This window comes from Hippocampus guttulatus, chromosome 4 (assembly GCF_054856545.1).
Source record: "Hippocampus guttulatus isolate MCC_2025c chromosome 4, RoL_Hgut_1.0, whole genome shotgun sequence".
In the NCBI taxonomy this organism is placed as follows: domain Eukaryota; kingdom Metazoa; phylum Chordata; class Actinopteri; order Syngnathiformes; family Syngnathidae; genus Hippocampus; species Hippocampus guttulatus.
The window spans coordinates 17,286,871-17,312,979 of record NC_141264.1 but is presented as its reverse complement, the minus strand read 5'-3'; the positions used below and the strand labels follow the sequence as shown (position 1 = coordinate 17,312,979).

Genomic DNA, 26,109 nt, shown 5'->3' with positions numbered 1-26,109 from the left:
GATTTTCCGTAGCAAAAAAATAAGGATGTTTGGTTATCTTAGTCTACACAGTGTTAATCTGTAATGGTGTACATTGAGTTCTTGAATTTTAAAACTGCATACGCGAAATCAGTAAGACAGTCATAATCGTAAAATTCTTTATTCATAAACTTGATGCAAGTTTACAAATTACTGTACATGGTCAAAATGTCTTCAAATGAAAAAAAAAAAAAGAAAGAAAACCAAAGCAAGCAATTCATGCCAGACGCCATCATCTTCTGTTTGTTGGTTTAGAAAGATTCAACTTTTTGACTCAGTCCAGTTAAGAGTAGTGTGCAAGTCCATTCACCACTGCATGACTTTCAATCTTAAATTATCTCTCATTTCACCCCTTGGAGCAGAATTTTGGCATCTGCCGGTAGGCTGCCACACCAGCGGATCACGATCCTCTGAGGTGACACACCTGGACACTTTTGTGGATGTGACACCATGAAAGACAAAGAAACAATGCCACCAGACCAGAGCTGCATTGCGGTGATTCAGAGGAAAATGCTTCATTCGACATTTATGAATCACTTGCTGTGAAATTACACCGGGACTGATGGTGACTAACCATCCTTTGTGTTACTTTAGACCCATGAAAATTGTTCCTGAAATGTGAGCAGATTAGTCAGTGTCTCCTTTAAAACGTGTGCAGGTTACTTCAAGTGTGATTTGTTGCCGTGATGATGGCCAAGTTAAGCCAAATATTGCATTTTTACACTACCAGCAATCCTTTCATTTCTCATGCCAAAAGCAACACACAAGCACATCTGCATATCGTAGCAATAAAGGACAGCCAGCGTACCCCCCCCCCCCCTCCCCCCACTGCGGGTAAACCCAACTGTCATGTAACAAGGTTGTGGTTGGGAACTCAACTGGGAAGGTGCAAACCACTACAATCAAGGTATGTCAGGACAAACAAATTGCACTATTACTAACCCAACAACTTTTGTTTACTCTGTGAGGACGATTCCAGTGTGACTCTCGTGAAATGGCGTGGGGGAAAAAAATATATTTACAGCCAATACAACTGAGTGTCACACTGCAAACCGTAAACCACATCAACCCCGCGGCTGTAACTATGAGAACTCTGGCAGGGATGATGTGCGGACAGGCATAAGGCAAAAAGAGCTCCTCAACGTTTGTATTTCTGCTGGAACACATCATGATGTTTCTTAAAAAGCATCATGTTTATCAACAATGAGCAGATTCTAAAGTCCCCCACCCCCCAGACGATAGCCCATCTCCTTTTGTGTCTTCTGGATCCAAAACTTTCTTTTAAAAGATAGAGTGGCAGGTCATTTCAATTTAAAGTTAACCATCCAAACTATGACAACTGGCTCATTTATTGTCTGGGATGCTCATATAAAATAAACATTTGCTAGATAGTTTGAAAACAATAACTGTGTACCTGTTCATGAAAATCAACAATATCAATATAAACATGTGAGTCGACATGCCACTCCAAGGGCTTCAGAAAGACTTTTAAAACTCTTATTTAAAGTCCACTTTGTCAAAAGCAGCTAAGGAAACATCCCCCCCTCCCACACACACACATTCGAACTGGAGAAAAGACAATCGAAGAGATACGATCAGGGCAGGCGACGCCCTAACATCATACGAAGGAATACTTGTCAGCTGAACCAACAGATGGGTCTGCAAGAAACGTGATGCACTCCCAGCAAGTCAGACGGGGGAAAAATACTCCAAAGAAAATGAGACATGTTGACCCATGTTCCGAGTGGATTGTGATTGCCGCCGCTTATCCATCCTCTTTTGGGGGTGTGTACCAGCCTGGGAAGAAAAACAAACCAGCAAACACATCAATAGTGTGTCCGAATAGGTGCGTGAGGACTAATCCCCAAAAAGGTATCAACATCTACGTACCGTTCTTTTCATGTATCTGCACAAGGGATTTGTATGACTGCTGTGCTCTGGCAAGATTGTATTGGTTCTATGAGACAAAAACACAGCATTTGACAGGCTTTTATTGAAATTTGATGTGGTGGCTAACTTCCCAAAAATGACCGGACTGATGGATTTCTGTAACTCAGGAATTTTTGATTGTCTTCCACTTCCAGTTCCATCACTTCAAACTTAATTGTGTGTTTGCAGTACTCTCCTAACTAGTACATACTACTCGGTCTGTCACGATAATAACCGGATCGACTTAATCTTCGAAAAATGAAATGGACACGATAGTTTTAGACTTGATAAATTGTGATCTACCTCCGTGTTTGTTTATATGCGTCATTTATATTACGTCATTTATTTACATTTCCTCCCGTCAGTGATCTTGACAAACACAGTTAATTGCCCCTAAACGTTATACCAGCAGCTTGAAAAAAAAATAATACAGAAACGATACTATCGTTTAACGTGATAGTTATTGTGGGGTTAATGTGACAGGCTTAAGTGCAAAAGGCTCTCTTAAATGCGGCAGTATGTCTCCCTTTAACACCCGTTTCCCCCCAAAAAAAACACACAGACTGTAGAGTGTAGAGGGAGCAAACACACAATTCAGCGCCCGCTATTCAAGATCACGCTTCATGTGTGTGGTCTCTCACATTTTAAAAACGGTTATGATGTGAACTCATTCACTCCCAAAGACGTTTTTAAACATCTTTTCAGACTTGGTCCAGAATTGTCTGGTACTGAATGAGTTAACATTGGTGTACCCCACTGAAATTCACATCATCATAATCCTTAAGCTGTTGATGGGAGCCTGCAAGCATGACCAAAGACTCTTAAACATTAATAGCAGTAATTGAGTATGCAAGACTGGGTCACCTTATTCGCCCCAAACTGAACTCTGGCCTTTCCTTTCACTAGAGTTGCATTTATCTGCATGATTACAGATTCTATGGAATAGGCACTGCTCCAGCCCTGCGACGCAAAGGGGAGAGAGAGAGAGAGAGAGAGAGAGAGAGAGAGAGAGAGAGAGAAAGAGAAAGAGAAAGAGAAAACAAAAAGCAAAGTTGTTCATCTCCGGGAAATCATAGTTGTGTCGTGAGACAAACTCATTTACACACCTGCTTTGTGAGAAGTTCCATACACAAGGCTCCGCCTCCCAGAACATAACTGGAATCATAACAAGAACACAAAACAGTTCAGGGAATAATTTCTGAAAAATCAAATTGAATGCGGACGGGACAGGAGTGAATGAGCACACACTCACCCTCCGGAGAGCACAGGGGCGACAACCCGCACAAACGGTGGGTCAAAAGGAAAATTATCCTGTCATATCAAAGGGGGGAAAAAAATTTTGACACAAATCTTACATCTGAAAAGAGAAATTTGACGCATCTGATGACACAACTTACTTTATAAGAGAAATTGAGCAAAATATAGTCCACTCCTTCCTTTTCTTTTAAGACCTGTAAATCACTGTGCAGCTGACTATCTGGATCTACCCTGCAATTAAGACCAAAAAAAAATAAAAATCAAATCATCCAAGCACACGACACATACGCGGAACATAATGTCAGGGAGTGAGGAGTCTTCTCCACTTACGTCCTTAACTTGACGTGCCAGTCATAAAGGCTGTCATTGACTAGTTCCACTGAATAAATACCTGAGGAATGACAAACACGCAGTTTTGAGAAGTGGATACATGACATGATTACTAAAGGCAGGCAAATTGTTGGTGAAGTGCTCCTTGAATGTTGTGTAAACACGCATACTTGCAAACACTTCAAACTGTCCAAACAGGAAAGAGCTCCTGCCAGAATGAAAGTAACAGGAGCAACTATTTATAACACTGTTGATGTCGCATCGCAAATGCTGGTCAGAATCTAATCGGCATAAAACAATAGTGGATTATGTTAATTAGTCCTAAAAACTGTAAATACTGTATATAAGTGAAACACATGTGAATAGGACACCACACAGTTGACAGTACAGATGTTCGAATCGCGATTTAGACCGGCGTGTAACGATTTGTTTTCGCATTGACTCAATTTGTGGTTGCCGATTCGTTTTAAGGACGATATTGGTTCATTTCAAATGAAACAATTCAGCTTCTTGAAATCAAGTCACTAACTTCTTAGCCCGAAATCCAATCGGTCTGACTGTGAAATAAATAGTGGGATACTGGAGAGTATCGGTGAGATTTCCTAGATGCCTGTTTAAAATGAATTATGGTCAATTATAAAGATTTTCTTGATGCTCTTGTATTGCTTTGCAAAAAACAGAAGAAAAAAGGTGGAAAACAGTAAATTATTATTTACATTCTTTCGGCTACGATTTTACTGGTTCGACGAGAACAAAAAGGAAAAGAGATGCTTAAATGAATTACAATTATAAGGTTAAAAGGAGGGGTCGGGGGAGTCACTGGGGGGAAAAAAAATCTTGAACCCAAAAGGTTGAGAATCTCTTGCCCCAACGTCAGCAGGGACACACAACCCCAATGATGGATGGGTCTGGGTGGATGGGTCTGTCATTCATGTTTAGAAGAATCAAGTAAATTTTCGAGGCTTTCTTTAATAGTGTGAGGTGCCTCAAATACGCTCAGTCGCTTTCTCGGTTACATGTCCCCTTAATGTGATTCAACATGGGCTGAACATTGGATCTTTAGTGGATCTACTGTGAGCCGTTTCTGGTGAAGATGTGTGGTCTAGCGAAAGCCAGAGTAAATGAGTTTAAAGTCACCTGTCTTGTAACTCTGTGATCTGTAGATCTCCCTGAGTTCCTTCATGAGGCGGTCCGACGCCTGCACAGAGCCAGAGACTGCGCCCTGAAAAATACACAAGTGGGTTACATCAATGCTGAGAACACCTTAACAGCAAACGAACGACAGTCATGGCCTTATACATCCTTATAAATACATTTAGTACTATCTTCTTTTGGCAAAATTTCCTAAAAATATTCATCAATCCTGAGACCCCCAAATAAATAAATTTAAAAATGAAGGCCAGATTACAGAATACTTGTACCATTGATAAATCATTATATTGTTATGAGTTTTTGCCACCCAATGACAATTCTGAAAAATGTCCATCATGAGATTCTCTGTCCTGTCAAAACTGCAAAGTTGGACAACTCATGAAAATGTTTTAGCCACCATATTGTTAACGAGAATCTCCATTTGCAGTCAGTACCATCTTCAATGCACAAATTTCCACTTCTGACCACAAGTCACTTTATCCTCTCATACGTTGCCTGCAAATGTCAATTTTTAAATTCATTTGCTATACTTTAAAAACGGCACCCACAGTTGGGACAAAATCACCCTGACTGTCGTCGTTGTTCTGCCCGTGACTACCTATGCACTTTTGAAGTGATTGATGTGTCATGTGTTGCCGCTCCGGTGTTTAGTGTCCGTTAAAGATAGGCCCTTTATTTCGTTGCCACTTTGAAAGGGATACGAGTTGTAGTTAAAAGGAGCAAGGATGCTCGTCCTTCCTGGCTCGTGGAAAAGAGTTTAACTGTTTTGCCTCATCATGGAAGCAACACATTGCCAACAAATGCGTATGCACAAATAATGAGGGATCAGCTACAAATTTAACCCCCTCCCCCCCGAAAAAAATGAATAAAATTACCTGAGATGCACAACATAATGAAAGTAATCATTTAGAAAATCAGTAATAATCATTTTCACACATTGGCTAAGATGCATCATAAGGGAAACAGGGGTGAGGTTTATACAAGTTAGAAAACACGAACAGAAAAATGAACACCTACATTCAAGTGGTCTTGTCTCTGATTTTTACGGATCTTCTCCAAAATAGCCAGGTGTTCTTTTTCAATCCCGTCATCTTCGGACTTTTTGCCATCCACCGGCTCTTCTTCTTTCATGTCGTAATGGTCCAAGTCTTGGTCCAGGTCAATGTCCTGCTGCCACAGTGGATCAGTGGTGTTAAGGTAAAAGGGTTAATAAAACTGGAAACGTTGACAATTTCCCTTAATGCACCTCTCCCATTTCTTCCTCCTCGTCCTCCTCTGACGTCACCTCATCAGAAGGTCCGTGCTGTAATGTTGTGCAACATTGTTACAAGAGCGGGGATAGTTTCAGCACAGTAAAATATCTACACATTTAGTACTTACCTTTCTCTCCTGGAGAATGGGGCCAGCAGGCAGAGGCTGGTCGAGCATTTCGACATCGGGATGCTGAGGCAGGTTGTAAAGTCGACATAGGTCACAAATGAGACGCTTCAACTGCTGAAGGAGCTGCACAGAAAAGAAAAGAACCTTTAGGTTCAAAATTTCCCCACTCAGGAGCAATATATGAGCAGGTAGAGTCATGAGCAGATTTACCAACGTGCTTCCTTTTCTCACATCCTCCAAGCGCTCCAACACTTCCGCCAGACTCGGATCATCGGAGTCGACAAACCATATTGGGGACGTTGAGGGGTAAGACTCCTGCAACAAAGGAAGCTAGTGTGTTAAAACAGTTGACAAGATAACAGATCAAGACCATTTTTTTTCTCCATGACGGCATTATTTAATTTTTAAAAATCCTGTATTAAGGAATGCAGCACCTCGTCATCTTGATCTATGATGTGGTTAGCGCCAGCATCTCTAACTCAAGCATATTAAAGGAATGGATCCAAAGTCAGCCGCATGATTGCGAGGTGGCATACCACGTCCAAATTTTCATATAGATATTAGAAGAATTGACATACTTACTAACGGTGTTCGTATGAGTTTGAATTGGGAGCAGGTTATCATGAATATTGATAAGGGAAAAATGACGATTATTGGTTTCTGCTGCTTTACATTCAACCATTTTGAAAGTTGAGTTCATTTTGATACCTAACCTGGAGACAACGGTTCATAAAAAAAGAAACTGGAGATCAGAACATGTATTCATTCATCTTTCCCCATATGAATATCTTTGGTAACCATGGCATCCCTTTATGACCAAACATCTTTTAATGGCTACTTGCAATGGGATTATGGGTGCAACGATTGGTCAATTAATCGACAACTAATCGACTATCAAATTGATTTATTACTTTAATATTGATGAATCGTTAGAAACCGTGTTCAACTTAATATTGTCAAAACAAGTGATGTGATAAAACTAGTCCTTTTGGTCATGCTTAGTCTATTGTCAAGATCATCTTGAACATTTTGGATGTGTCCTTGAAATGTCTGTCTACACTTTTGTTTTTCCAATCAAGGCTGAGAGAGTGGATCACTGCATATTAAATATTTAAACATACATTTTGTAATCATATTATTATGTGCAGTTGGGTGTTGTCAAGCTTAACATATCCACACTGCTATCACTTGATTTAAAAGGCTCTCAGAAATCCAAAATATACTTAAAACACACAGACAGGTTGCTAAATCATGTTGCTAAACTATGGTTGACCTGGTGTTCATTAAATGCTAACATTAGCCAAAAATGTCCACTTTGTCCAACCTGTCAGCAAACTCACCTACTTTGCTGTCTGTAAGTACGCTGGATGCTTGCAGTTTGTTTATAAAACATTTATAACAGACAAACATCTATATAATACAAAGAACACGAAGTTCAATGGTTGTTTCAACAGAGATTCAACAGATGTCATCCACTCTTCGAATCCCTTCACTGACATTGTTCAGTGATACAAACGCGTGACATCCAAACAACCTTATTCTCAATATATTATGAATGTTTAAATGACAGAGAGGGACAGCCAACGGCCTGCGTTACTTCAAAAAATATGCATTGGCCTGGAGAGTCCGTATGATAGCTCAAAGACCCTAAATAGGGTTAATACGTGTAAATATGACATACAGCGCCAATGCTTGTACATTGGGGACAGTGTTGACTGCTACGACAGGTAAACGTCTGTGATGTCGCGCAAATGAATCAGCTCGCGCCGTGGATTAAAGGACGATGTTGTGATCAAGTTAACTGCGAGGCTTTGCGGTCAAAAGTGGTGGCAAGAGTAAAGCGAATATTTGGGCTAACAAGGAAAGCTAGCCTTCACGTTACTTTCAGTCGGAGCGAATTAGCAAAAAGCTATTGCAGCGTCGTTTCACTGGACGCTTCCTGAAAGTTAATTTCACGACTATAGAGCCTTGTTGCGGGTGAAAGGAACACAGTCGCCGAGGTCAAAACAGCGTAAAACAGTCCACTAGGTCGGGTTGAGCCCGCGGAACCCAGAGCACGAAACAAAGTGTGTGCTGAGTGACAAGTCTTGTGTTGGGCTAGCTTCATACGCAGGCAGAGCTGGCCCCGAGGACCCACCGTGATGTTGCAGTGAATGATCAGCAGCTTCTCTCCTGTTACGTTAAACTGGCAACTGAGTTCGTCGGGTTTCCAGTCTATGATTCGAAATCTTTCGTGGTTTGGGTCAAAGATTGACTCGAGAAACTTCAATTCGGCCTTCAGCCCCGACACCGACATCTTGTACTCATCTCAAAGCAAGCAGGCCGCTGGCGGAGGGGAAGTCTGGGCGGAATGCAGTCGAGTCGGCTCTGCGGATCTCGCATGTTAGCGTGAGAACAACAACAAAAGGGCTGCGGGTTTAACGTCGAGTCCCAAGATAAAAGATGACAACGTTCTCAACAATATACATGCACGATGCATCAAGGAGTTAAAGAAAAAAAAATATGTTCTTTTATGTAATCCCGACAAAAATACCCCCATCAATTAGATTTTTTTTCATGAATTTTGAAGTTAATTTTTCAGTTTCATTCTTCTTTATCAAGTAGTGGGAAAGGTAGACACGTTGTACTTAAGTAGTAAGTAAATATACTGGTGTAAAAGCAAAAGTACTGCTTCAACAACTTTAAAGTAAAAAAAAAGTACGAACTGAAATGCGGGCAGGTGCACAGATATTTTAGGGGACAGGTGCTCAATGAAGCTCCCCACAAAGGGCACCCATCGCTCAATTTATTCATAGATAAATCAAAATAAATCTGTTTGTTTTGGTGGGGTTTCTCTCTCTCAATCAACACAGTCAATCGAATAACGAAGTAAATTTAGGAAAGCTGTAGTTAAGTTGGCAGGTTTTTGTTGTATACAGAAACCCTCTAACCCATTTTAATATACTCATATTTATATATTATATTTATATTTATTTATATACTTGTATTTTACTTTCTCCCTTTCATAATTTTGCTGCTGTAAATTGGGAATTTCTCCATTGTGAGACAAATCAAGGTTTTCTTATCTTGAATAAATGAGACCGAAGGAAAATCACCCTCCCCCCAAAAAAATCCACTATTTATCTGTAACCTGTGCAACTCAGTTGAAAAAAAATTGAAAGGGGAAGTGAAGACGAACAAGTGAGATAACACGTTTCCACAAGTGCACACACCTTGTAAACAGAGATGTGGCTGTGTTCACAAATAACACATGTAAAAACAAGTCGTGGTCAGCACACACCTACCTGCCGCGAGTGATGGGCAGATAAAACCTGAATCTTTGAAGCTCTCCATCCGAACTGGTTCACAAAAAAAAATCGTGTGCGCGTCTTGCCTCTAGATGGCGGAAGAGATCAATGACTGTCTCAAAGGGGGGGGGGGGCTATCAATCAGTTCAGGGTGTATCCCGCCTATTGCCCGAAGTCAAACGGGATGGGCTCTAGCACGCCCGCGACCCCCGTGAGGAAAGTTTTCCTGAAAAATGGCTGGATGGATGAAGAGATTTTGAGGCGTCCAGTGAGCGGAGCCACTCAGTGCCGCGTGCCTCGCGTGTTGCCCCTAGATGGCGGAATAGATTCATGAATTTCTACAGAAGAGCGACTAATTGCCAAGTCATCGACCATTCTTTGAGCAAAACAAAGTCCCCCCCCAGGTTGCTTATGCGCGAGTGCGCGCATTATCCCTTGGCCTGGGCATAGTTCAGTCCTCAAACGTCATGCATGCTGACTGGTGCTGAGCCCGTCCCAGCTACTTTGCTTTTGCAAACAAAACACCTGGCTTTACAAATGCTGCTTCCAAGGATTGCCCTCTGACATACATGACCTTGGGTAAGTCTTTTTCTTTTTAATTGAAAATACAATGTAAACTGTATGCTATACATATATAAATATATCTCAATTCATATAAAATAATAGAAAGCTTCCCACATTTCAGTACTTAAATTTATAAACTAAAAACTGATGCATTATACACGTGCTTTAGAGTGTAAATGCAAGGCTCGGGTGCCAGATTTGACACGATTTCTTGCTAAAATCTGGACCAAAAATTCCAATTGTCATATGTAATCATTTAAACAGTCTTGAGCTATTGCAAGCATAGATTTTGTTTCCAAACCTCTTTTTACAGTCACTTGAACAATTATCCCTGACCTTTGATTTCAAAATAAGTTACCGGTAACCATAAATTTTTTTTTATGTCCATGTAATTCTGTGATGAAGGAATTGACAGATACATAGAGGGGCAAAGAAGATAATTTATAAATATGTTTGAATATTGTTGCAGGGTTTTTGAACATGAATGTGCCAACCAGACTAACAGTAGTTCGTTTCTTTGTTTTCATATATTTTCAAGGTCTCTCATGGGCATCACAATGACACAGTCGGACATGATCACCTTTACTCTGCTGTTGATTCAACTACCGTGTGTATTTGGAGGCAAAATATTGGTGTACCCTTTAGACGGCAGCCACTGGTTAAACATGAATGGAGTCATCGAGGAACTTCACGCCAAAGGCCACGAGGTCACAGTGGTGCGGCCATCCGATAGCTGGTACATTCCAGAAAAGTCTCCTCATTACAACTCTGTCACCTTAGATGGTCAGGATGGCTTTAAGGACCATTATGAATCATTTGTGTTTCAACAAGTGGAAATGAGACTTCAGGGGAGGGGTCTATCTCTTCTGCCTCGCATTTGGAATAACATTCAGATTCGGTTCTGGGTTATAACTCAATTTTCTTTATTCTACAAGAAGCATTGTAAGACAGTAGTTCAGATGTTTGAAAATAAAACTCAGATGCAGGCATTTCATAACGCCAAGTACGACGTCATGTTGACTGATCCCACCATAGGTGGAGGGGCACTGCTTGCACGCCATCTCGACGTTCCCCTCATTTACAATGCCAGATGGACTTTCCTAGGTGAAGCTCATGACCTCATTGCCCCATCCCCTCTGTCGTATACACCCCATCTCACAGCCCAGTTGACAGATAAGATGACTTTCCCTCAAAGAATCTTGAATGTTGTATCCTACATCGTGAGTGGCTTGTCAAGGTTTTACATTTCAGAACGTCACTACAAACCGATAGTGAGGCGCTACTTTGGTCCCGATGTGGATTATACGACATTTTTTGTGGATGCTGACATGTGGCTTTTGAGAAACGATTTTGTCTTTGAATTTCCCCGACCCACGATGCCGAATATCGTCTACATGGGTGGATTTCAGTGTAAGCCTCCAAAGCAGCTCCCTGCGGATCTCGAGGAGTTTGTCCAGAGTTCTGGAGATCACGGCGTTGTGATGATGACCTTGGGCACTCTGATCGCAAAGCTTCCGCAAGATGTCACCGAAGAAATTGCTGCGGCTTTTGCACAGCTACCTCAGAAAGTCATCTGGCGGTATGTGGGACAAAAGCCAGCCAACCTGGGCAACAACACTTTACTGGTTGACTGGCTACCACAGAATGACCTCTTGGCGCATCCTAAAACAAGAGTATTTGTCTGTCACGGCGGCAACAACGGGATTCAAGAAGCAATTTACTATGGCATTCCAATCGTAGGACTTCCATTATTTTTGGATCAGCACGATAATCTCAACAGGATACGAGGAAGGGGAGCAGCAGTAAATGTGGATATCGCCACGGTGGACAGGCACATCTTTGTAGACGCACTCGTGACAGTTCTTCACAACTCATCTTACAGGGAAAACATGCAAAGGCTCTCACGCCTGCAACGGGATCAGCCAATCACACCGATGGAGCAGGCGGTGTTTTGGATCGAATATGTTATAAGGCATAAAGGAGCTGAGCATTTGAAGGCACAATCCAACAAAATGTCCTCGGTTGTTTACCACTCGATTGACGTCATTGTAGCTTTGCTAACAGTAGTTTTGCTTCTCGTGTTCACCTGCCTTTTCGTTTTAAGATTGATGTGCAGAATATGTTTTCATGAGAAAAAAAAGAAACGCGAATAATCATTTTTTCTTCAGCTATCGCTTTTAGATAATGTCGCATTACTTTTAAAGACACTGACTTTCAAGAGCCAACTGGATGAATTCAGTTACTTTAATTGTTTTTGAAGATTGCTTGAATGAAAAAGTAAAATGTTTCCAAAATGAGACAAGAGCAAAATTGAAAAATTATCACCATGACATTCATTTTGATTAACTTTTAACTGTTAACTATTTATCCCGTTATTCTCTATGCTCCTTACATTTTTAAAAATTCTCTATATTTGAGTTATATCTCAGCCAAATGGTTTGACATGTGTATGTGTTGTGTTTTGTAAATTCTCAATAAAGCCCATGTCATTTTTAACTTTCCATTACCAAATTGATAACAATACTAATGTGTTTGCTAAGATTTTTTTTCTTGAAATTTGGAAAATGCTCAAATTCAATTTCAGTAGCCATGCTATTAGACTACTGGTAATTATATTATCTTAAAAGGTAATAAAGAGTTGATGATAGCAACAGTTTTGAGTCTGAAACTGATCATTTCTATTTCCACCATTTCCTTCACGATGAATTGATTCTAACTACCATACAAACAAATTGGAGGTTACTGACCATCCCAGAATGGATTGTGCCCTGCACTTTCAAAACTGCATACAGGACAAGACAATTTGATTAATTATATACCCTTGTCACTGCATCTTCAAAGATTAATTTTTGACAAAGCATGGGGCTACAACTTTGGACTCAGTGATGCCATTGTCCACTGATATTCATAAAAAAAAAGCAATGATTCATATGCAATAACTTTATTTTCTGTCGGCGCTATGGCCACACTCGAACGCAGTCTAAGGGGCGCTTGATATCTGTTCCGAGGGAAATAGGATTAAACCTCTATTTAAGATACTGGCGCTGTTGAGGCTTAGTTGGCCTGAGAAGTTGACCTAAAGCACAGTAATTAAACCAGACATCTTTACAAATGGCACTGGCAGTGCTTCAATTATAGCAGAGGTAGGGAACTCCGGTTCCTCGAGAGCCATATCCGGCCTGTTTTCGACACACCTGATTCGTTCATTGTTGATCATCGTTTTAGGCCTCTACAGAGCTTGCTGATGAGCTGATCATTCGAATCAGGTGTGTTGAAGTCAAGAGGGATCTGAAACAGGCAGGATATGGCTCCCGAGGAACCGGAGTGCGCAAATTGTGGAATACCATAAACACTTCATTCAACAAGGTCAGTCAGTATAACACATTATGTATCTATCTATCTGTCTATCTATGTCTGTCACTGACTTTTTCCCCCATACATATATACGCTAGACTGTTGTTCCAATTAATTCAATGTTATCTTTGTTGAAAAAGAAATCTAATATGTAGAGGTTGTTAATACATATAGTTTATGAGCACCTGTCTTGATGAAGCAGGACAAATTTCTTCCACCACATTCTTTTGCTTACGGCTCACAATTTTCAGTTTCAGACTAAAAACTTATAGTAGGAAAGACGTTTTAGAGTTTTAATGGAGTAACGGCATGCAACCGTTATCTGGATCGTTCACTTGTGTAAGGTAGAAATCTCAAATGTTTTGGATCAGTCTTTCTTAGGTTCTGTGAAGCGCTTCGTTGCAACTGTTTCACTGGATGAAGTGACACAACCGGAAACAGGAAACTTTGCCCATGTTGTATGGCTTCTGCTCATTGACGTTTTTAGTTTTCTTTCTGCATAATCCGCTGCAAACACTACTGTAGCGGTCGCCAAAAGTTTCTGCGTCTCTGCAGGCAGTTTGTAGGTTTCTACCAAGCGCATGAAGGGGTTGGGGGGAAAAATGCCCCAAAACTAGTTGTAATGTTGCAAATAGTGATGCTGCAAAATTCACAGTTTTTGTAAAATCTAACATTGTGCTGTGACTACAAAAACTATAACTTCTCTTTAATATGTGTTCAGTTGTATTATTGTTATTTCATGTTAAATATTGTCAAAGGCTCTTTGTTACAGCTGCAGCTGTTGTGAAAGCGCGATATAAATCAAGATGTATTGTTTTATATTAAACGTGAGCAGTTAGTTTTCCAGGTTTTTTCCCCCTTGATTTTCTGTCTTCTGGTATAAAGGTAGAAGGGGTCGATCGACTGACTATTACCTTTAAAAAGGTAACTTGTTTATACTGTCTCAAAACTGCTAAATCAGCGAACAGTTTAATTAGCACAACGAATGGCACCTCGTATTAAATCTGTGAAATTAGATGGTAGGTTAATTAGCTAAAACATTGCCAAGCTAAATTGAATCCCGCACCTTTGAGATCTCGCGAGATTTGACATAAAACGGCGTAGCTGCAAGGTGTTTCTTTGCTGCAGAAGGAGGGAGACGCCACGGAGCAGGTCGTCAGCGGTAATACTGAAGGCTCCCACTAGTCGAACCACCCGGCGTCACTTCCCTCTTCCCACTGGAGCGTGTGGAGGTGCGAGCCTCCTTGGTGATTCCTCCTCGCGCCATCATATATCGCGCGGGTCACCTTAACGCTCACGCGCCGGTATTTTCCTTCGCCGAAGGTGATACCTGGAAAACGCCGAGCCGAAACCATGTCCCTCCCGGTGCTGATATTCGGAGTCCTGATGGTGCACACAGTCTCCTCGCAAAACGGTAAGAAATGAGCTACCCTGGTGTATGATTAACTTAGTGCTAATGTGGCAGCTTTTCAGCGGGCGACGTCGCCTTCTTGTCAGGCATTTCAATTTGATGTACCGTAATTTACAGTGTGCCCGTGGCAAATCCCCACTAAGGTTTTTGGCTGCCACGGAGATGAACGGATGCATACGATATTTTTCAAATGGTGGGGGCTGTTTTGCATGCAAAGCGCCTGAACCGAGAGGTCGATAAAATATTAATAAAGTAAAATCTGTGGAGGCTGAAGTGGGCCACACAAAGGCGTGTTTGATGTACCCCCCAAATGTCCTTTAATTGTGTGGAGCTGAATACTGAAACGTCAAGGACAAGTGCTGCTCAGGAGCTTTCAGGAGAAGTGGTGAGGTGGGGATTCTGTCACATTGAAGTTTTATACACACACGCGTAGATGTATGGACCTCAGAAGTGAAGCTCTGTAAATAGCATCAGTCCATTTTGCTGCATGCTTCTATTTTTAGTGCATTGATGCTGCACTGGGATCCGTGTCTTTAATGTCCTCTCACTACAATGAATCTGTTAACTCTTTGCTGAGATGTACTGCAGAAGCTCATTGATTTTCCTCGTTCAGACCTACTTGTCCGGATGACCCCATGCTCATGAATCTGGTCTCATCCCACCACCAGCAAACGGATTAGGGCAGCTCGAGGTTAGGCATCCAAACTTAAAGTGCGTGTCTTTGCATGGAGTCGAGGGAGAATTCAGCACCTGACCCATACTATTGCACAAGACAGTGATTTAGTGTTTTTTTAATGGTTTGTGAAGGTATAGTCTGCTTTCTTGGCACACTTCAAAGTATATACATTTATATTCTGTGACCATCCTTGTGAGGAGGCTGACCTGACTGCAATAAGGTATGACACCAACAAGAACAGCCATTTTGAGTTAGCTCATGACAGAAACGCAAGTTGGCTATCTAGATATCTGTAAGTGGATCTGACCCATATGTAGTTTGTTGTTGCTGAATATTTACCAGGTCTGGTTCAAGCAGGGAAGGGCTGAGACATGTCACATTATCCCAAATTCACACTCTGGCAAAACAAAAGAGACCTTAAAATGGCTGCCCACATAAGTGAATAGATGCAATGTTGTAAACATTTTTTATAATAAATACTCAGTAAACTTAGGACACTTAAATAAACTCTGTCAGATAAAGATGGTATGCATATTTAAAATGGGGAAAAAAAAGGTTTTGACATCTTGGGTGTAGTTCTACTTGATGTTAACTGCCACCACTCTAATTGCCCCACGGGGATAAATAAAGTTTTCTGAATTTGAATCTGAACCATACAGTGCACCAATCTTGAATTTTTGCTCGCAAATCAAAGCAAAATAACCCACCAAAAGATGGCTCGTATCTCAAAACTTGAGTTTGCAAACTATTTTATGCAACACACATAAAACATCATTATTCAGATACTGTATAAACTTGACAAATGGTGTGCAGTGACCGCATGACTCGCGTGGCGCGTTTGACACATCTGAGGTGGCAGGGTCCCGTCTCAGCAGTTCTGTTAAGGGCTGAGCAGCTAGTTTTATAGTTCAGAGCAAGGGACCAAATCCTTGTCCTCCTATGTACAGCAAATGAGTGATGTCATAGCAGCTCACCATTGTGTAACCCTACAATGACTTTAACAAAAAAGAGAAATGTACCATTGAACAAAGTACAGTGCTGTGTGAGCCTAAAACATTGTTTTGGCCAAAAAATGAGTTCCAAGGAGAGGCACTGGCGCAATTTGCGTAGCCTGGCTGACTGTCCATCTTCTTGTATTGTTGCTGTGGAGCGCTCCTATGGAAACGAGGGGTACGGGGTTCTATCGCCTTGCACCCCCACAGTCCCCGGAGACTTGGAGAAGCAGCTTCTATAAATCTCCTCTCAATCTCATGTAGGCCTATAGAGCACTCCTGTGAGTGTCGCACCGCTCCTCCTCCACTTAGTGTGTGGACTCAATCACTTGTTTCACAATTATTGAATTTAGCTCACAGACATTTCTGTGATGGCACACTTTGCTCAGTGGTGGCAGTCTATTAGCGAATGATCATTTTTCACCAGCGTTTTCAAACCGTTAAGATATTTTCATCACATGGGATAAAGAAAAAATGACAAGGTCACTCTGAGGGCGTTTGCATATGAGTTCTGCCCTAAATGTGGATACGTGATGTCAGTAATTGAACACGACCAAGCGAGCCCAGCCTTGTGGGGACCTCACAGCACAATGGAATAAGAACGTCCCGGGAATAGGTCTTGTAACGGCTTCGTCAGTTATGAGTTTGACTTTATTGTTGCCATAAATGTTGATATTTTATTGTTCATTTCAATTTACTTGTTTTGTTTCTTTTATTTTCCCCCATTGACACCCCACAACTGTATTCTTTTTCTCGTCCATGCTTGCCCCTTCTAAACTGCCACTGCCAGCGGGCTTTGTGAAATCACCTCTGTCTGAAACCAAGCTCACGGGCGACACCTTTGAGCTTTTCTGTGACGTAGTGGGAAACCCCACTCCTGAAATCCAGTGGTGGTACTCTGAGATCAATCGAGCAGATTCCTTCAGGCAGCTATGGGACGGCGCCCGCAAGCGGCGGGTGTCCATCAGCACAGTCTATGGTGTCGATGCAGTTAGTGTGCTGGGAGTATCCTATCTCACGCTGGACGACATCGGGACGTACGAGTGCAGAGCCAGCAACGACCCAAGACGCAACGACCTGCACATAAATCCCGCCACCACCTGGGTCCGCGCACAGGCTACGATAACGGTGCTGCAGAGTGAGTGGTCAGTGTGGTGGAAACATCCTCCCCTCCTCCTGAGAGAAACCGAATTGAACAGTTCCTGTGTGATTCAGCCTCCCTCCCGACATCTTTAGAGGACCACTAACTGCCTTTGTAGGTCCCGCCTCCGTAGCGTCCTCATAGCACTGAAAAATAATGCACCGCCGTTTGTGTTGATGTTCTCTTTTCAAGCAGATCTATCCGCTGTCCATGGATCCACAGCACCTACAGAACCCTTTATCTTTCCCGTGCTTTATCTTTCATTGGCTCCCAATTTACAGATTCCTCTTTAAAATGGTTGGATTTTACACAAAATGCCATTTGAGTTGTCTAACTTCTGTGGGATAGTTAACCCAAACTCAATCTCATGAGGGCAGGAAAAATACAAGCCTCAAATGTTTATCTCATGGAAACAATTTAATTCAGTACAAACAAACCTCAAATGTCTGGATGTGATTTCAAGACTTATTTTTGAATGCACATTAAGCGGTTCACCAGTGTGTCCATGTACAAACAAGATAATCAGGATTAGTCTGAATACAAATGCCTAAATTAGGATTTTTGCATGCTTTCGAGCACAAAGCTTCCCCAAGCAGAATTGTGGCGTTTACCTTTGAGTCCCTCTTTGAAGCTATTTCATTGCAGATCTCACTTATAGGATACAGAATCTGAATGCTATTTTAAGTACATATAAAAGCAGTTTCAGAATCACAGTGCGCTCAAATTTACTCTGTCACCACAATTTTACCAGATATTCATTCTACAGCCTTGAATGTACCAAATGTTGGCACTTTTTTTTTTTTTGTACATTTTGAGTGCCCATCTGAGGCCTCAGTCATATTTTTCAAGTCGCCATCATAACTCCCATTCAGAGTCAGCTCCACGTCTGTCTAGTGGGCTAATCTGTGTCTTTCTTCCAGAGCCGTCAATCGCTGCCTCCGAGCACACGTCCCTTCCCATGGAAGGCCACAGTCCACCTCTCACTCTGCAGTGCAACTTGAGCAGCAGCGACTATGCCGTCCTGGAGAGCTACTGGATGAAAAATGGGGAGGAGATCCCAGAAACACGCAGTGCCAATCGGAACATGGAGTACAAGTAAGCGTCTCCTCAACTTAAGTGTGCGCATATGTTACACGAGAGGTTTAGTGACATACTGTGAGTTCACTTGCAGGCTGAATAAACCGAGAGGAGATGACGCTAGTGTGTACATGTGCGTCTTCACCTTTGAGATGTCTCCTGCTGCCAACACCACGATTGAAGTTAAAGGTCTGTGCTGGTTTGTGAGCCGCAAACCTTCTTCGATTCTTTTTTTCTTTTTTCTTTTTTTTTTTTTCTCCCCAAGGCCACATTGCTTATACCAATAAAACTGGCGCAAGGCAGCCTCAAGAACGAGCAGGCTTGTCAGGGCAAGGGGAAGGACCTGCGATTTACTCACGGGAAGCCGCAGCCCTTGACACCTCCGTCCAAACAGTGGCCAGCTCAGTGGCAGCAGATGGTGTCTTGTTTGTGTGATACACAGGGATTATGTCTCAACAACAGAATCGAATTGCACACACTCCCGTGGAGGGAAATTAGCATCACATGAGAAAATGATTGTGGTGTTTTACGGGAATGGCATTACTGGGCTATGTGTTGACATTGAAATATACTGTAGGTCGCTCATAGCGTTGCCGTTTTTGGGTTCTCCTGAAATGTGATGATTTTGGGGGTGCAAGGATGTACGGTAAAGTATTCCATATTCCATCTCTCAAATTGAATGGCAGCATTGTAACAAGACCGGCACAATGTTGGTTTTAATGTGTACATATTTTTTGAAAGCAGATCTTATTGTGTTCTTTGATCTTGTATTATCTATTTTTCTTTTAGCCGCTCCTGAGATTACGGGCCACAAGCGCAGTGAAAATAAGAATGAGGGCCAGCGTGCTTTACTCTACTGTAAATCTGTGGGCTACCCTAATCCAATATGGACCTGGCGTAAACTTGAAAACGGCATATATAGGGTATGATACGTCTCTTTGTGTGACTTTCTGGACATAGTATACAGTCATACCTCAGTTTTCGACCATAATCCGTTCCAGAAGGCGTCACTTCTTCGTGTAAGGAAGTTGAGAGGAGTCGGTGGCACATTCGGGTTTGCTCAGTTTGGTCGAAAACCGATTCTCGGTCATAATCCGAGGCGTAAAAATCTCAAATTTTCTGGTCAAAAACCGATTTGGTTGAGAACAGAGACGTTTGAAAACTGAGCTATGACTGTACTTTGTTTTTATTTCAGTAGGATGAGATAAATTCTGTTCATTAGAAGCCTGATTCGGTTGTTGTTTTTAGTGCTTGATCAGCAACAAATTTGCCCAGATTTTGAGAGTAATTAACTTGTCTTAGCTGTGTGTTTAATGCACTGCATGTTTGCACTGAGGGGGATTGAGAGGAAGAAATTTCATCTATGCGGCATGTAATACATAAAGTATATTTGACAAAGATAACCTTTATTTGTCCCACACTGGGGAAATTTGCAGTCTACAGCAGCAAAAAAAAGGGTTTCATTGCACAAAATAACTGTTTCAGAAAAAAACTACACAGTTCAATATAAAATATAGCATTAGCAATCGTATACAGTATTATGCTGTACAGCACTACTATATTTCCAACAATAAAAAAGATTCTATTTTCAGGACAGAATGTGAAGGCGGCTGTATAGCATGTTTGATGACAGGTGTTAGAGCAATATTTAAAAAAAAATTTTTTTTATTGTTTTGCAAAGGCACATTGACAGGTTAAAAAAAATCAGAATTTGTTTAGCTTTTCAAAAGAATTGCAACTAGATTCGCAGGTTATACTTAAATAAAAAATTGAACTACAAACCTGTAAAAGGAGCACTTCACAGTTCAATAATCTATTCACAATTTGGACGGCTTGATTAAAACTCTGTATGCTTTAAAAAAAACACACACACACACACACAACAGCAATATTGCGCTATTACATGGATGTGACCGTCTCGATTTTGATTTGATAGGAAATCGACAACTCATCCGGACGCTTCTCCATCAGCAGCAAAGACAATTACACCGAGCTCATCATCACCAATTTGGACATTAATTTGGACCCAGGCGAGTACCAGTGCAACGCCACCAATTTGATTGGCAGCAGTGACGAGAGGTCCGTTCTGAGAGTCCGCAGCCATTTGGCCCCCTTATGGCCTCTTTTGGGGGTGTTGGCTGAGATCATCATCCTGATCGTCATCATCGTTGTTTATGAGAAGCGCAAGAAGCCTGAGGATTTACAAGACGGTGAGTCACCAACCCTTTCGAGCTCTGTTTGCTATTTTAATCCTATTTATCGTGCCGGCGTTTTAAATTCTTGTGTACAAGCGAGGAGAAAGGATTGTCATGGAATTATAGAAAAAAAAAAAGCATGATAAAGCACCAATTATTTTTAGGAATAGAACGATATAAAATGCACCAAGAGGGTCCGAGCGTGTGTGAGCATTCCTAGCTTTCCTTTCCCTGCTGATGGGATCGTTGCTGATGGTAATAATGTATGTCGCTGCAGTGTCTCTGCCGCAGAGCAGTTTGCGTGCCGCACAGCGATGCAGGAAAGTGGGATGCTTCCCATCACACACGCACACACTTGGCGAGGCCAGTGTGCGCTCTGCACTCATCACAAGCCCTCGACGCGTTCTCGGGATATTCCTTCACCGGAAAGACCAACTTGGTCACTTGACATGGCTGCGGCAGCATTCAAAAATTCAGTCGCACGGGGTTATATTCAAAGGCAGACACTGTCGCTGAAGGTTGCACCTTGTCAGGACAGTTTCATGCCTTTAATATTCATGAGAAATGGGAGACTGTGTTGTCGCGGAGATGGACGTTCTCAATGATTAATCGTGTCTCGGGACCTTTTCACGCGGCTAGTTGCTGTACGCGCAAGCAATAGATACAGTCACTGTGAAATTCTGCAAATGCCAACGTGGGATTTTCACACCCTACCGAGGCCTTCAGTCTTCTGCCGGATGTTAAATTATGCATCCATGGTATTTTGTCAACCTTTTACTTTCAAACTGGAGTTTTGATATTGCCATATGGAGGAGTGATTCCTCTCTGACTTGCAGCGACCGAACGTCATCACCTTTTCATGAAGATTCATTAGTTGAAACGCATTTGAAAAAAGTAGAAATATTGTCTTTTTATATTTCGTTTAGACATATCCGATGAACGTTGCTCGCGTGAAGCAGGAATCCGAATTGGCGCGTCAATTGTTCATCATGAATATTGTAACTGCATTGCCTTAAATTAGGCCAGCTTCTTCTGCTGAATATTTTATTATCGTTATCTTCCTTTTTCCAATTGCCCAACCTAACGCTGTATTTGGTAAGTGTGAGACTGCATGCTTTAGCCTCATCCTCTCTCACTTCACAGGATAGAATTTGGAGAACTTTTGTGCTCAAATGATGCAGTGCCTTGATTTTGACGCATTCGACGCACCCCTTCTTGCACATTGAAACCTTTTTACTTGTTTTGAGTCCATATTACTGTCATTGTTTCACATTCCCTCAGTAATCACCGAGGGCAAGTATTGCTGACACCTTTTTAGCAACGTTACTTGTCTATGCATGAAAATCGTATTGTTGCAAGTTTACCCTACATTTCATTTGTCTGTGAAATTTGATATTGTGCCGCACTGGACTACGTTCTGATAGTAACGTGACAAGGCTGCATTTTAGTTGTTTCATTGCTCATGAATGAAATGTGAATTGAAAACTTTATAACAATCTACCATCTGAAATACGCTTAGGCTGTGGACATGGAAAAAAAAAACCTTCAGTCCTTCATTTCCTTTTATTTGCACATCTCATTTTTGATCTTCATATTTCCCCTCGCTGCTTCAGATGATGACCCGGCAGGACCAGTGTAAGTATGAACATTTTCTCTGTAGAGCTTTGAGTAAACTTCAAAACGGAACTGTTGCTAGGCTAAGATGAAGTTCAGTGTAAAATCTTGACCTTTTTTGGTGGGGGGGGGGGTGAAACAGGGAAGTCTCGACGTTGCCGTATGGTGATATTGACCTAGAAACTTTGCATGTATTGTACCCGTTTTCCAACAAAGGGCTGTGCGATAATGACAGAGGGTAATGTGACGATCATAGCGTTTTTCCACTTGGAGGAAGCGTTCCATCCTGGCACGTGACCAAATTGCATGCATTCTCTTTGAAGATGAGCAGAATATATCAACATGGAGGAAAACGAACAGGGTGACATGAGTGACTTTTTTTGCAAGGCGCATCGGATTCTGTGAAACCATTCATTTCAGAAAATCTGTTATGGCGCAATACACCTACATGGGGACATAACCTTGTCATATCAAACAGCTTGAGGGAGGCATGCAGAAGACAAATTGTGCCGCAGTATAGCTTTCTATCAATTCCTTCACATATTATCGGTGAGATGTCATGAAGTTTAACAGAACATGTTGCTTTTGCAACACAGAAGTGTTGGTGTTTGACTGCACGGCATTGTCTCAACTGTGATCTGCTGGTGTCATTTACTCCTATCTAAAGGAAAACCAATTCGACCAACAACCACAAAGACAAGAACCTGCGCCAGAGGAATACAAATTGAGCCGCCTGTCTACAGAGTGAGTAGTCAATTATTAAAAGGACCAAACCGTCCGCCTGATGATAAATACGTATTACGAGCCCATAGGGACACATTACACAATGACCCAACGTGTGAAGTTAGCACAGAATCATGACGTGTGGCAGGCTTACCCTGAGATGTGTTTTCATTTCATTTGCAGGTTACTTTTCACATGCATTGACCACTTGAAGGTAAACAACAAATGGAATCGATGCCAGCTGTTGCTCGAATATTTCTGCCATTCAAAGTGTGGTTGAATGAGGCATGCCTTATGATTTTTTTTTTCTGGTGTTTTCTGGCGCGAGATGCTCTTATTCATTCATATCCTGAGGGGATTGTTACCATCAACCATTGTTACTGCATGCAAACAGTGGCGTGTGTGATTTAGTTGCCCTGCCCCTCTTATTCGCTACTTTTACACTTTTACTACTTAGAAAATAATTGCATGCGAGATGTCGGCCCGCGACTCGAGACAGCTTTTTCTTCTGTATATTTATTTATTTTTTTCCTCTCAAAGCGACTTCAATGAGATAATCTATACATTTCTGGAGAGAAAATGATCACCTTTCAGCAATGTAGAAAATGACGCCATCATCAGATATGGCGGTTTTGTACGGTTTTATCATGCGGCTGCATATCAATTACCCAAGATTCATCATATTAACACTACATTTCAAGGGCTTTGCAACGTCCCTCTAAGATTCCATTTATGTATGTATGTACGAATCACTAGAGCTATGTACTGATGATAAATAGTATGATGCACTTAAATGTTGACAATAATGGGAACCTGTACAAACCTATTTTATGAAATCTGTAACTATCATTCTAACATTGTTTTGTCATGACAGTGTGTATTGTACAGCATGGCTTTTCTCCTATGCAACTAATATCCATACAAAACATTGCAGCTTTTGATTTTTTTTTTTTCTTTCTGTGACAAAGCTTTAAACTATAGTAGGATCATCTATAGGGCATAGACGTTGTAGTACACTGCTGCATGGTTTCTGTACAGCGGATGGGATTGGACAGCCTGCTACACAAATTCTCGAGTCATTTTTAAGAATAAACATTTGAAAGAAAAAAAAACACTGGCTTTGATCTGGTTTCTTTGCCTAACCAGCAAAAAAAGGGCCACTAGCAACGCCGAACAGGAGGATTTTTGTATTACAGCGCACTCTAGTGGCTGCAACGGGTCAGTGGAAGTCAACGATGACTGATATCAAGAAGAGCAAAATGGTGCTTGAGTCAAATAAATAAATCTACTCTTAGGCCTGCCTACTGTAATAGAATGAATATACTTTGTTATATTTTTATATGTAAATTTGAATTGCCGAATCTAAACAACAGTCACTTTCCCTTCTGGTTATCCTGATGGAGTCTCTCAAATCACAACTTTTAACCAGAAGTCATAACCCCTCTTTTTTTTTTTTTTAGTTTCCCCAACTATCGACAGAAGTTCCCGCGATTGTTTTTTTTAAATTGTATTTTAAAGCCCTAAATTAGATGCGGACAGATTGAAGAGGTGACGATGAAAGCCCCCTGGATGAAAGTCCGGGGATCAAGATGTATTATCCCTTTGGGATTATGGATAAATAGAGATGAAAAGTCAAACATCCATTATAAGAGTGGTGAGCATGCATACAGGTCGTCAGCGCACTTAACGCACACGTGTGCAGTTGTGGAGTAGACCTCATTCAAATTTGGAGCTCTTTCTGTTCGCAAAGAGGTACCTGCAGTCTGAATAACATCGCCACAATAAATTCGCCTTTATACACCGTACGTCTACACAGGCAAAATATTGAAACCTTAAAGGGGAAGGACGGTTGAGTACTGTAAGTACATACTAGATTTTTTTTGGTGCGGGGTGGGGGGGGGGGGGGTGTTCCACTTTATTCTGGAACCTTCATTCAACTTGCAGTCAGTGGGGGCAAGATGTATCAACTTCAACAAAAAAAAGGGGGGGGGCAGAAAAAGGGACAACACAACCGTGACACAAAGAAAATCAAAACACAATCTCACTTTCATGGCTTTTGTCTAAGTAAAGGGATGGCGTTCTTGTTTAAAGCTTGTAATTGACGGTGTGTTTTTTTTCTCCCCAGAATGATCAGTGCAGCATCGGTCTGTTGCTCACATTTTCAGCTGCACTCTGACAAACAGCTGTCGACGCAGCACACGTGGCACAGAATTAGATGATTAAAGATCGAGTGATCTGCTTAAATATGGAGGATTTGTTGGCAGTTTGTAAGAGACTCTATCCATTCAGTGGCACACGCCTAAAGCTGCACTATGGCCAAATTAATCTTGCCCGGTACAGTATTTTGAAATCCAAAATAAAGCAAAGAAATGGGATTCCAATTCTCCAAATCTAACTACACACACGGACTTTGACGACTGATGATTATTAGTTACCTTTTGCGCACTACTGACCGATTTAAGTTTCGTATCGCATTCAACTCGTGCAATTTGACATTATTGCTGAATTAAAGGGGGAGTAGCAATCTTTTTAAGAATGTTGGGGAACCGTGAAAGACCACTGCAAACCATTATGGGATGCTGGTTCGCCTAAGATTTGTTCATATTTTGAAACTATTATTTCTCATAAAAGATCAAAATAATGTGAACAAAGTCAAACTTTACAAGCAATTTTATAGTGACAGCTCATCCTCAAATAATGTGTCTGCAGAGACAAATCTTGTGAACATTTTCCTCACGTTTGCTACTATAAAGTTGCTCCAGTGTCTCTTCACCAACAATTTGCTGCCTGCCATCCGTTAATTTAGTGATTCTCAACCATGGTGCTGTGAGAGAGCAGCGATACAATTTCACCTCATTTGTACTATTTATAAATTCTATTTTTCTTTGATCTATCTGTGCCACCCACGTATTGTGAGAGCCAGAACATAGAAATGGTTTTCCACGAGATGTACAATTAATAGTTACAGCTGCATGTGTGTGTTAATGAAATAGGTCTAGATTTTATTAA

General features: G+C 41.4%; 2 protein-coding genes and 1 pseudogene across 9 annotated transcripts; 2 read left to right on the top strand and 1 right to left on the bottom strand.

The window, feature by feature from the left end:
* Positions 1 to 123: 123 nt before the first annotated feature.
* Positions 124 to 8,481, bottom strand: LOC147206264 (ubiquitin-conjugating enzyme E2 Q2-like). 2 transcript variants are annotated; one of them, XM_086109931.1, is made up of 13 exons: positions 8,204 to 8,481; positions 6,277 to 6,381; positions 6,067 to 6,189; positions 5,933 to 5,989; positions 5,704 to 5,853; positions 4,672 to 4,756; positions 3,535 to 3,595; positions 3,345 to 3,435; positions 3,200 to 3,258; positions 3,054 to 3,102; positions 2,812 to 2,907; positions 1,909 to 1,975; positions 124 to 1,815 (listed from the first exon to the last, which is right to left on the bottom strand). In XM_086109931.1, the coding sequence occupies exons 1-13, from the start codon at positions 8,360 to 8,362 to the stop codon at positions 1,784 to 1,786; spliced, it is 1,134 nt and encodes a 377-aa protein (XP_085966057.1). In that variant the 5' UTR covers positions 8,363 to 8,481; the 3' UTR covers positions 124 to 1,783. The 2 variants fall into 2 exon arrangements, with proteins under 2 accessions (XP_085966057.1, XP_085966056.1); XM_086109930.1 differs by having other exon boundaries at positions 5,704 to 5,856; positions 8,204 to 8,479.
* Positions 8,482 to 8,493: 12 nt separating this feature from the next.
* LOC147206263 (UDP-glucuronosyltransferase 2C1 pseudogene) lies at positions 8,494 to 12,573 on the top strand (annotated as a pseudogene). Its single transcript, XR_015100784.1, has 2 exons — positions 8,494 to 9,932; positions 10,456 to 12,573. The product of XR_015100784.1 is annotated as a UDP-glucuronosyltransferase 2C1 pseudogene (transcript).
* A 1,792-nt stretch (positions 12,574 to 14,365) lies between these two features.
* LOC147206262 (neuroplastin-like) lies at positions 14,366 to 24,214 on the top strand. 6 transcript variants are annotated; one of them, XM_086109924.1, is made up of 10 exons: positions 14,366 to 14,503; positions 14,595 to 14,685; positions 17,141 to 17,488; positions 18,412 to 18,586; positions 18,663 to 18,757; positions 19,358 to 19,491; positions 20,505 to 20,778; positions 22,377 to 22,398; positions 23,045 to 23,121; positions 23,284 to 24,214. In XM_086109924.1, the coding sequence occupies exons 2-9, from the start codon at positions 14,625 to 14,627 to the stop codon at positions 23,103 to 23,105; spliced, it is 1,170 nt and encodes a 389-aa protein (XP_085966050.1). In that variant the 5' UTR covers positions 14,366 to 14,503; positions 14,595 to 14,624; the 3' UTR covers positions 23,106 to 23,121; positions 23,284 to 24,214. The 6 variants fall into 6 exon arrangements, with proteins under 6 accessions (XP_085966050.1, XP_085966053.1, XP_085966049.1 ...); XM_086109925.1 differs by having other exon boundaries at positions 14,411 to 14,518; XM_086109927.1 differs by lacking the exon at positions 17,141 to 17,488.
* Positions 24,215 to 26,109: the final 1,895 nt, after the last annotated feature.